Consider the following 12,361-nt stretch of genomic DNA (forward strand, 5'->3'; position numbering starts at 1 on the left):
TTATAATCTTTATGTTTGAACTTAAAATAAGAATCTGTTTTACGTATGGTATACACTGTAGATACTGACTACATTTAGTCAGTTATAACACTAAGAAACCTTAGAAATTGTGCAAAGAATGGCTAATATTTTCAAAGTGACTGGCAAAGTTCCTGAATTCTTTGAAGTTTATAATGTGGGTGAACTTTTGTTTGGATGTGACTAAAGATGTTTTAACATTAGAGAGAGGTATTGTTGCCTTCCTTCCCATTCCATTTTAAGTTATGGCATCCAAAGTATAGATTAGTTGGTTTATGTAACTTTCAAAAAAAAAAAAAATCCTTGGATTTAGTATGGGTAAACCCAGGTTTTCTCTTAAGCTTACTCTGAGATGACAGAATCATTTTTTCTGAAACATGATAGTGATGGGGCTGGGAAATGCAGCCTGAAGCATATCAGAGAGCTGAGAATTTCAGCTAAGTCTAAGAGCTTAGTAAAGATTTGGCTGCTGAACTTAGCCTGCTTCAGAAGAAAATGTCTTTACAGTGGAAAGGGTTAACATCTTTAGCTATAGGTTGGCTGTAATTAAAATGTGTTAATTTAGTAAGTATCAAAACTGTTAAGTGCAAAATTAAGCAAGTAGGGTTGTGTAGGGATTTTAAGCAGTTATGGCTTGAAAACACCATTTATCCCATGTTAACACACTATGTGTCTCTGTTGTAATTCTGCTAATAGCATTTCTGTGGATTTATACCAGTATGGCTGAATTTGCACCTGAAGGTATGAACAGCCTTACTTTGTATATGAAAATTTACTGCTTGCACTGTTGAAAAGTGCAAGAACTGAGGCAAAAGAAAATAATTTCCAAGTCACCATCTGCTTCCCTGGAAAGGCCTATAAGGATAAATCTTGGATTTAATCAGAAGAACAATCCCTAAGAAATAGCAAAGGGGAATTGAATTAGAATATGTTGTGTAGCTAAGAATAATTTGTAGAGTTAAAATGGGATACTTTTAGAGTGTTCTAAGTATTTATTGAAACCAAGCCTCTTCAGTTTCTTAATACTGACGCTGAAGTTCAAAGTAGTTCTTAAAATTGTTACAAGATTTTTCATCATAATTATATTGCTTGTGTAATCTGATTCAATAGTTCCCTCCCATGTGCAACTCCTGTGTTTTTAGAGGTAACAGAGTGAGTATGGATGGTAATCTAAGTGCAGACTAGACAGTACTATTAGAGTACTTTTGCTGTGGATGACCTAGTGGGGAGAGCAAAGGGGAAACACTTTTACTCTTGGTGGCAGATGGAGGGTCAGTGCTTGTGTGTATCTGTGGATGCTGGCCTCATCTCAAGAAGGGAATATGTAGCAGAAGATAATGGAACAGTAGAAATATGTTACATGCTTTTAATCACCTGTGTAGGCAGAGGACATCATTTCATACTTGTTTTTGTAGCCTTATCAGTGTCCATATAGTACTGTAGAACAGTGAGTGAATCCTGCTAAGTATTGCTCATTACTGCAGCACGCTCTCCTTGCTATTCAGGATTTCCATGCATGGAAGAAGACATTGAAATGAGTACGTAATGGGACAGTATTAATTGTTGTATGGACCCCCTTGCTGCTTGAAATTTCAGTGACCTAAATAGAAAAAGTATTTTACTTCCGTTGGTGATACTAGAACATGAGGATTATTGCTTAGGGGAAAATTTCACTTGGAGGAATGCTGGGATATGATAGACCCACATTTTCCCTGACCCTCAGTAAAGGTCAGTAGTCTGAGTACAGTTAATGTCTGAGTAATCATTTGATAGAACACCTTGCGCTGTGTGTTAATTCTTTCTGTCTAATAGCAATTACTGTTCTTAGCAAATTTCATATGATCTTAAGTATTTTGTTTCCTCTAGCAATAGAGGAGATTCGGGTGATTTCTTTCCTATACCACACTTAACATTGAGTTTCAGTGAAAACAACAAAAGTTACCATTAGCCCATAGCTATTCTGATCCTATCTGATCTCGTAAAATCAGACAGCTGTAGTTAACTTAATATTTAGATAGAAGACCTTAAAGGCATAAAAAAAGGAAATTGAAGCACAAGGTTTGAAGATACCTCCTTATGCAGTCCAACCTCTGGCATCTCAGGAAACAGTTCTTTGCTCAATAAAGAGAGCTTTGCTGTTTCTTTGCTTAAAGAACTCTGGCTACTGGTTCTCATTCTATATATCCTTCCCTAGTGACAGTGTCTGAGAAGGGAATTCTGAATGTGATCCTGTACCTAGCAGTTCAGCTTCAACATGGAAATTATTACCTTCATTCAATTTTGTACCTATTCTGTGTTTATATGTTGATAGACAGCTGTGTGTCATGTTATTCCTGGGTTGCAAAGGAACCTGAGACTGTAAGACTGGAGAGAGGCACTCTATACAATGGATAATTGAATCCATTGTCTTAGAAATCTACATTAAATGCCTTTTTAAGTAAATTTGAGCAGAGTAAATCTAAAAATCCATTATTGATCGTACTGTGGTTTTTCATTTACAACTGGAAAATTATTTTGTAGCTTATTTTGATGTCCTTTCCAAGATCTTACTCAAGTTGTCTTGTGAGGGTTCTCACTTGACTACCATGCTCCTTAGTTTCTAATACTGTCACCTTGAGTTATTCTTATGTCCTTGTAAGGTACTTTATTAATGTGCTCAGTGAGACTTGGATTTACTTTTTTCTGCTCTATCTTCCTGCTGTTCATTAGCCTTCCTTTGAGATACAGATTTAGCGTATCTGAGCCAGTGAGATTGCAGGCTTCTTTATCTGAGCCCTTAAATTCTTCTGTCTGTTACTTCACTAATTTATTTCCTTACTGTCTCAAAGTTTCCCCTTTTAAAGTTTAGAATATTAGTTACCAAAGCAGCTTTTAGTCATTCATTCTAACAAAGCTTATTTTATGTGAAATTTATTTAAATTGATTGACTTCAGCTTAAAGAAGGAGAAAAGTGAGGGAAAGAGACAGCAGATGTGTAACAGTTGTTTTAAAGGAGGAAAATAATTGGACACAGAGAATGTTAATGGTTGGATAAACAGAGTAGAACTAAACTGTGGGGAGAAAGATGGAAGGTAGACATTAGAAGAAAATTCTCTTTGTAAGAAAATCAGAGCATAGAGAATGCTTGGGGAAGTTGCCGCTTACGATGTGTTTATTTGGCCTTTCATTAAGGCCTCCAATGACAGAAGTAAATCGATTGTCCAATTCCTCAAGTGAATTTCAACCCCATGTTCTGTGTTTCTTTGTGTCTGCTATGGATATGTGGATGGGTCTTTTGGATTATTTGCAGTCAAAGAAATCTGCTAGCTGAAACATCTGGAGATAACTTGGGTGTCATTATCAAGTGTTTTATTTCTTTCAGTCTAGGTCTGAGAAGACAATGTTTCCCATAATTGCATTGTTCTAGATGGTGTATCCTGCTCTGTGCAGTGACACAACTAAAAACTCTACATCCAACTCTAAAAGGGTCTCCAGCAGACTTTCAGTAACAGATGCATAGAAGCTTTGCCATTTGGTTCCAAAGGAAGAGTAAAGATGGGAAGACACTTTTGCACATGACAGCAATTTGTGATATTTCAATACATATGTTCATATTGTATGTTCCCCCTACCATCTTTGTCTTTTTTAACTTTGTATTTTGTGAACATTTCATACTCTTCAAAGCTAACGTTTAAAATTTAAAGATGTGGTACGCATGTGCATCCAAGAGTGCTTTTATTTTCTGAGTGTCATGTTTGCAATTTTTTGTGTGTATTTGTAGGAACTTTTTTCTGCAGTAGAGCTTTCCCGTTACCTATGATAAAGTACAGGGAAGAAAAAAATCATTCTAAAGTAAAACAACAGGAAAAAAAAAATTTTTTTAAGTGCATTGAGATTGTGCTGTTAAAAATTGAAATTCCCGTATGCATTATTGTTGGCCTACTTGAAGGACATCTTTACTGGGTGAATGACTTAAGTGCACATTTGATAGGTGTGTCAAATCTATAGTACCAATTATGGTTGAATAGTTTTACCTCAGGATTACTTGTGGTTTATGATAAATTGCTTACAAATATAACTTTACAGAAATTTCCATTAAACACATGAGCTTTTTAATGTGTTGTCTTCTAATATAATGTGTAAACCTCCATAGTAAATACAGCTACCTTCTTTCAAGAAACAAACAATTTAAAGAAGCATTGTTTTGTTTTAGACTTGGGTGGGGGAAGAGTTGGACATAGGCTTGTTGCTAAAGTTGTGCGCTGTCATCATCCTCTGGAGAGTGATTATCCTAAAGGCATAACTGTGAGTGAGTGGGCATCACTGAGTTGTCACTCACAGCTGGAAGAGCTGTGATTAAGAGCAGCTCTTTTGAAAAGCTTGCCATGTCATGCTGACTTGTCACTGCCAGCATCTGTCTTGCAGAAGTGCATGGAAACAATGTAAAAGAGGGAGTAGAGGGGAGAGAAGAGAAAGTAAAAGAATGTCCTCTTTTTTTTTTTTTTTTTTTTTTTTCAGTTCTGGTGGATTACTGTTACTGACCATAAGTAAACACTGGGGTTTTTTTTCTTTTCCAGAGTAAAGATGGGAAGACACCTTTGCACATGACAGCAATCCATGGTAGATTTTCAAGATCTCAAACCATCATTCAAAATGGTAAAAAGGGCGAGGGAGTAGTTTTGTCATCAGCTTTCCAGTGTTATGAATATTTTCTTCCTCTTATATTGGTAACAATGTACTGAATTTTTTTTCATATCCAGTACTAGTTCAGTTAATGGTGGAGTCTGGCATATCTGCTTTTAAAGTTTGATAAGTTACATTGAAGAACTGTTTATTTTTTCAGAATGCAGGAAAATATATTAATTTCTTTCCATAACTTAGGTTGCAGAAAGTTTGTCCCATATGGTTACATAATAAAATGCTTCTCTCCATTTTGGTTATTATTAATACTAAATACCACTGAAAGCTGTATAGATTTTTAAATCCAAAGTAGTCATTCATGGACAATTATTAATGTTGCTTAAATTATCATCAGTGCTGTTTTTCTAACAAAAGTATCAGTATGCCTATGTATATTCTTACTTAGTAATTACTTTTTATTACAGGAGCTGAAATAGACTGTGAAGATAAGAATGGAAATACTCCTTTGCACATAGCAGCTAGATATGGCCATGAGCTATTAATCAACACTCTGATTACAAGTGGTGCTGACACTGCAAAGTAGGTAACTTTATTGACATGAATGCAAGCTGAGAGAATTTAGAAATGTATTTATTAGATTAACAAGACTAGTATGATTTTTTTAATACTGTCTTCAACTTGAAATAGGAAATACTTTGTGTATTATCCTGTACTGTACTTTTAAGTAGCTACTCAGTACATCGCAATTTGTACAAAAAGAAAGAGAAATAGATTTTCCTCTAATGTATTTGAAGTAAAAGTGCTGAAAGTTTTAATAGGCTGTTGCACTGACTTAATGCATCCTGCTAGCTTGTAAGAAAGCGTTTAATATGTGAAGTTTTCCTCTGGCTCAGTATTCTAATTAGGTGGTTTGCTGAATCCACCATGCACTTTGCCACACAGTCATGTTTGTTTTATGTTAATTGTAATGAAACTGTGATACCTGATTATGGTGTATCTTAGGCGGGGTATACATGGGATGTTTCCTCTCCATTTGGCAGCATTAAGTGGATTTTCAGACTGCTGCAGAAAGCTCCTCTCATCAGGTAGGATACTCTTTAAAAATCTTTTGTCTGCTTTGTACTTCATTTTTTTTATTCCATAGAATAGCTTTTAATTAAGTCTTAATTTAGTAATACATAAAAATCTTTATAGTTTACTAGTCGCCTGGGGCCAGTGCTTGTTTTTTTAATGAACAGTCTATAGTTAAAGTGAATGCAGACTTTTACAGAAGCAATTTAAAAAAAAAAAAAAATCATCCAAATTGAAATAATACATCTATAACTTTTTAAATGTTGTGGTTTTCCATTTTAAATTGGCCATAGATGTGGGATGACTGTTTCAGACCATAATGCGACTTCAAGGAGAAAGACTACTGTTGTCTTAAATGACTTTATGGAGCATCCTCCATTTCCCTTCCATGATGTCTTTAGCTTAATACAGATCAGTCTATTCCTATCTTTTCCTGTAGTGGGCACCTAATAGCTCTGAAGACTCTGTAGGCTGCTACATTAAGAAACTGTTGCATTAGCGGTTTATTGTTAGTTAAATGCAACCCAAACTGCGCTCTGCTTTCATTGTTTGATTACTTCCTGAAATTGCAGAGGGTTGTAAGGTTATTACTTCCCTTGTTGTCCATAGTCTGCTCTGGTGTAAATTCTGAGCTCTTTGAACCATTGCAATTCTGAGAAAGATCTGTCTGGAGGATTGTGGAAGCTTCAGGAACAGAAGAAGAATAAACTAAATGGTTCTACATTAATCTGAAGGCACTTCATGTTTTTTGAAAAAAGAAAAGTGGGGAGCAGAGGGTTGCGGAAAAGGAAGAGTGAGAAGTTGCTTACCCAGCTTTATATTGTCTGCTGGGGAAGCCTGGGAGAAGAACTGAAGGAGTATAACTAAAACTACCATGGATAAGGCTTTTTATTTCACTGTCCTTCATGGACAAGCTTGCAAGGATTCACTCCAGGAAAGAACTATCCTCTAGTTAACTATATTTCAATTGGATGCATTCAAAATGAGGAATACTCTGGCGCTTTTTCCTTTTTCCACATGGTGCTGTGCTGGCTCTGCCCTTACTGGAGATTCAGTATGGCAAGGGAATCCCTGCGGAAGACTTGCAAGTGGTTTCTGTGACTTCGACATGAGTTGAGCAAACTTGGATATAAATCTAGCCTAGAGCAGATAAGGACTCAAAGAGTATGTACAGCCTTTGGACTGGAAAGACTAGATACTGCTAACAGCTTACTAGTACATGCTCTTGGTGCGAGGATTGGTATCTGCACATTATATGCCCTTTTGGTTTTGGGAGGAAGAGTCTCATTTATGTAAACAAGAATCTCTGATTTTTAAATTCATTAATATTCATGTGCAGACCTTAAAAAAAAAAATCATCAGTCTGCCTTTTTCCCTGTACTGAATGACACTTGAGTAGTTCGTGGTGTTAGACAAGCAACCTAGGGATGTGGAAAGGCATCAAAGACTACTTTTCAAATCAGATTGGTAAACTATCTTAAATTGTTTGCTGTATATCACTGCCTATTGAAATGGGAGGAGAACGTAGTGGCTCATACAAACGCTATGTTTTGGGGGATATGGAGTAGGAAAACAGTCTTGAATAGTAGTAGTCATGAATAAAACATCCTGTGTTGTTCACTATTTGTCGTTGTTGAACAATTCTTAAAAAGAAAAAAGAAAAAAAAATTGCATTCCCAAACAAAAGTACCAAAACAAGAGCGAGACTCTTAGGAGAATATAGTATTTTTCTCAAACCAAAAACGCAGCTTTGAAACCTGATTTAAATAGTAATCTTCATGTCAAAGTATATGGTTAGATATGGAATTGCACAGTTACAGTTTGTGATCTCAAACATGAAGTTCCATAGTTCATACATTTTGGGAAGATAAAATTACAATGTTCTCTAAAGGACTCCTCTGTAAATAATTGCTATTTACAGCCTTCACTTCAGCTTAACAAAGTTCTTTCTCTGGGACTAAAGAGCTAAACTCCAGGATGAAATATAAGTAGCTTCTGGATTAATAATGCTGACATCCCCCTCTTTATTTAAAAAGAAAAATAAAAAAGAAAAATCTCTGCATAACACTGATAAATTCTAGCATACTTTAAAATTTTTCTATTACCTTCATATATTTTATATTCAATACTAAATTATGCAGAAAAATTAGCAAATAGGATAGGAAAGAATATAGCCTCTTGCCTCAGTGCAGCTAATTGTCTTTTACCTTATGCCTTTCAGTTTTACTTGAACGCCTGTTTTTCAAAATATTACGAATAGCAAGGATGTGTTTCAAATGAAGTAAATTTTCAGTGCTTAAGTGCTTTTTTGCAAATAGCTGTTAAGTTTGCTTAGCAAGCATTTCTCTTAAGAGTACATGAGAGCAGTTTTGTGAAAGGTGGTGTTACATAATGATTTTAATTGATTTGTAGGTTTTGACATTGACACACCAGATGACTTTGGCAGGACTTGTCTTCATGCAGCTGCAGCTGGAGGGTATGTAAAAAAAGCATTCATGCTTTCATATTTAGTGTTCTTTTTTCAATTGCTGATCATTACTGTTCTTTATTATTTCCTTTCTGTGCTTTGCCTGCCCTCTCCCCTTGGAATTTATGTAAACATTAAAATAATTTCAAGATGGATTCTATCTACAAACAATAAAAATAAATTAAATATTCAGCTCAATAAGTAATTATTGGAGTACAGTGTCCAAGTATCATCAGCCTTACCTTATGTTTATGCTTGGGGATGAACTGAGTTTTATTTTAAATTCCCATGGATGATGATATTTTTAGAATTTACAGCATTCAAAGATGGCATGCCCAGCTAAGATCACTGTAGGACATGAGGTGGAGAACAGCAACTTTGGGAAATATGTTTTTACCATATCCATAAGCAAAAGATCAATCTAACTAAATTAAAAGCCATAATTAGATTCCAGAGTTTAGGTGGATGAAGTAGTCAGAACTACTTGCTCATCACTTCAGTTGTGATCCATATTGATTATTGTTATTGTATTGTAGGTTTTCTATAGCAGCTACTCAAAATTGCCTGGAAGAATTGGGTAATAAATTTCATGATACACTTTGTGGGACACAAGAACTCCATGATATTGATATTTTCATTTTTCTGTTTCAATGTTGTTTAAGTAATACTGTTAAGTAATCATTCTAAGTCAAAAGATACTTGATAGATACATCCTTGTTGCAAATGATTAAGGTTAAAATGCTATCTTTTCATATAAAAACACATAATTTGTGACACATTCCCTCATTCATCTCCAGTTTAGGAAAGTTACTAAGATAGTGTTTGAACTATAAGCAGTATTGTACATCTATTATAATGATCATGCTGTATTGAAAATTAATTACACTAAAAAGTAGAATATTTATGTTGCAACTTACATTTGGCCTTAAAAAATATACATTAAAAACTTGCCTCTGTGCTGGAATCCTGGTAGCAAAAAGCATGTGACGTGCAGGTGTTATTGTTTGTTTGCTTTAAAGAATTGAAATTTCTATTAAATTAGGTTAATGTTTATGTGCTTTTATGCATGCTAATTGATATCAATAAAATTTCCACATATGGACTTGAAATAATTTGAATTCTTTCCTGGTTTGGTCCTGCAGTTATGAAATCTATTTTACATATAAAAATATATTTATCAAACTTGTCGTATGATAGTTCAGTTCAATTAAAAATAATGTATGAGATGTATATATGTAGCAGTTCTGATATTTGCAGAGGCCAATATTAAGGAAATAAAATTTGCAATCACAAGTAATATTGCATTAATTTAATAGGAATTTGGAGTGCCTAAATCTTCTGCTAAACACTGGTGCAGACTTCAACAAAAAGGACAGATTTGGGAGGTAAGACATTCTAGATTTGTATATTGTAAAGGGCTGTTAAAGGTATTACAGAAGTAGCATATTGCTATGTGCGCAAGCCTGTGTGTTCCAGTTTAAATGTTTTTTAAGATAAGATGTCTGTAATAAACTATGTTTTGGCATATGTTATCAAAAGTTACAAACATACTTTGTTTATTGTGTTTTGTTAAGTAGGTGTTTAGTCTTGTTTTTAAAGACTGAGTTCCATATTCAAATGTAATTTTTATGAGCCTTTTTTGCTTATAACATGGATCTAATGAGTTTAAATTGCTCTCATCCAAGGACATTAGTGGTGTTTTTGAAATAATGTATGTCAAACCTATAAATCTGTTGCTATTTCTAAGCTTATTTTTTATTTAAAAATCCATTATTTTATTATAACTGCTTCACTGTTTTCCTTTCATTATATCCAGCCCTTTCTGTTTCCTAGTTTGTGCTCTGAACTCTTTTGGAATGACTTTAATTTCTATTTTTAGTATAGGATTATTTAAGTTTAGATGGCATGATCAGTACTTGTGTAAAATTTCACATCACATCATGGAAAATATGATTTTCCAGGATGTGAATGGCAGGAGTAGGACTTGAGGAGAATGTTATGGATCCAAAGTTGTATTTTGCTTTAAATTTCACTTCCATTCTTTTTTGAGAAAGGAACAACTATCTGTCTTAACTTTTGCCATTGAAAGTTGGGGGGGGGTTGTCATTTTGGTTTGGTTTTGGTTTAATGTGCATGTTATATAGAGCAATTATTTCAGGAGAGGGAAAAGATTAAAGTAGTTAAAAATTGAGAGAAATGGGAAAAAGTAATTTTAAGGGAGAGGGAAGAGGTAGGACACACTAAAGTGCCTGACTGTCTCCTCAAAATTGAGATATTTATAGTAGCAATCTTTTTTTAAAAATAGAAAATGGAATTCTGAGTCATCTTGCTGCTTTTGAAATTTTATCCAAACTGGTTTATTTAGAGAATTGGTTATGTATTTGAAGCTGGAATAAGTTTCCTCTGAGATTATACATCAGTACTAATATTTCACCGTTTTGTTATAAGAAGACAAGGTATATTTTTAAAACTTTTTTTTAACAATACCTCTGCTATGTTAGTATAAGTAAAAAAATAATGTTTGCCTCTCTTAAACAAAGTTCTGATCTGTTTGTTGAAAACATCTACTTGTTAATTGTATTTTTTTTTGACCTTGTTTAGTTGCTATGCAGTTCTTAGTTTTGTCTGTGTTTTTCCATGTGGCTTGAAGTTACTTAACTAAAAATATTTCTAATGTAAACTTGATTTTCCTCTGTATGTTTACACAAGAAAATTCATATAAAGCTTCCCTTAATACAAAGTTTGTGCATATTTTGGCTGGCAAATAGACCTCCTAGATATTGTTCTGCATTATTAAATGGCCCCTAGAAAATGGCCCCATTTTTTAATATTGTAATGATGCATTCTTCACCACAAATACTTGTTAAAAAAATGTAAGGAAGATTTAAGTTTCATTTTATTTTGCTTTTTCTGTCTCTATAATATTATTTTGCTGTTATTTACCATTGTACTTTTTATTTAAATGTGTACTAAAGAACTCCACTCCATTATGCTGCTGCCAATTGTAATTATCAGTGCCTGTTTGCCCTTGTGGGATCTGGAGCTAGTGTGAATGACCTTGATGAGAGGGGTTGTACACCTCTGCACTATGCAGCTGCATCAGACACAGATGGAAAGTAAGTGGAATGCTTTGTATTAAAGCTTTTCTCCTTAGAAACATTTGAGCTGTGACTTTCGTGTATGTTCTGCCTTCAGATTTGCCAAATGCATTTTTTATATTTTTAAAAATTAAACTTGACAGTGGATTGTTCATTGTATATAAATTATTTTATGTAACAAATATTTCTGAGAAAAATGAACAATAGTAAAATGTATTGTAATTTTTTGGTTACGTCTTAAAATGCGGATGTCCTAATTCAGGAATTCATTGGGAATAGAGTTTTTAATCCCACCTGCTGTGTAGTGGTTGAGTAAATATTGTTTGTGGGAGCTACTATGACAGTTGTGAGCAGTAGGGTCATTTTTCTTTAAAATCAAATTCTGATTAAGGATGCTGTGTTTTATGAAGGGTTCTTAATGTTGCCCCAAAATCTGTGTAGTTAGTCAGAAATACAGTGTATAACTAGACTGTGAGTTACAGTAGGCCTACATCAGGATAGAAATTAACTTGACATATCAGTATAAGATGCCTTATCATTTGGTGTTTGATTAAACTATTCATGTTTGGTATTACAACTGTATGTCCTGTTAGTGTAGATTTTTTACACTTCTATTAATGAAATACATCCAGAAGCTTTCAGAAATCCACAAATGCCTCTTGCATGTGTTTATTTTGTAACTAATGGTTATATTTAACATAGTTATTAATGACTTAAATGCTTACATGCAAAGCTTATATAGGTAGCACAGAATTGATGAGGCTAGTTAAGCTCCAGACATTGTATATTTTGAGGAGACTTGGGGAGAGTCCCACTTGCATGTTCACATACTCACATACACAGGTCAAAACAAGCTGGTGTGCAGCATGGCATTTCAAGTGTATACAGTGACACCTTCACTGGAAAAGAGTGCTGCTTAGTGCTGTATCATCTTGTTTTAATATAGCACCTTTTAAAAGGTGAGGTAGTAATAGGAACGAGGTGGCATATAACTTACAGATTGGGTTTTGAGGGATAAATAAAGAATACTTTCATGGTGTCGTGGTTTTGGCTGGGATAGAGTTAATTTTCTTCCTAGTAGCTGGTA

General features: G+C 34.3%; 1 protein-coding gene across 5 annotated transcripts in view; it reads left to right on the forward strand.

The window, feature by feature from the left end:
• Nucleotides 1-12,361, forward strand: part of ANKRD28 (ankyrin repeat domain 28) — a 128,886-nt gene that overhangs the window by 93,131 nt on the left and 23,394 nt on the right. For all 5 annotated transcript variants that reach the window (XR_008236891.1, XR_008236892.1, XM_052798910.1 and 2 more), the window contains 6 exons: nucleotides 4,575-4,653; nucleotides 5,103-5,217; nucleotides 5,641-5,723; nucleotides 8,122-8,185; nucleotides 9,493-9,561; nucleotides 11,152-11,292. Coding sequence is in view for 3 of the 5 variants with exons in the window: in XM_052798910.1 (XP_052654870.1) it covers nucleotides 4,575-4,653; nucleotides 5,103-5,217; nucleotides 5,641-5,723; nucleotides 8,122-8,185; nucleotides 9,493-9,561; nucleotides 11,152-11,292 (551 nt within the window). In the remaining 2 variants the exon portion in view is untranslated. The remainder of the gene's footprint in view (nucleotides 1-4,574; nucleotides 4,654-5,102; nucleotides 5,218-5,640; nucleotides 5,724-8,121; nucleotides 8,186-9,492; nucleotides 9,562-11,151; nucleotides 11,293-12,361) is intronic.

This window comes from Harpia harpyja, chromosome 1 (genome assembly GCF_026419915.1).
Source record: "Harpia harpyja isolate bHarHar1 chromosome 1, bHarHar1 primary haplotype, whole genome shotgun sequence".
Lineage (NCBI taxonomy): Eukaryota > Metazoa > Chordata > Aves > Accipitriformes > Accipitridae > Harpia > Harpia harpyja.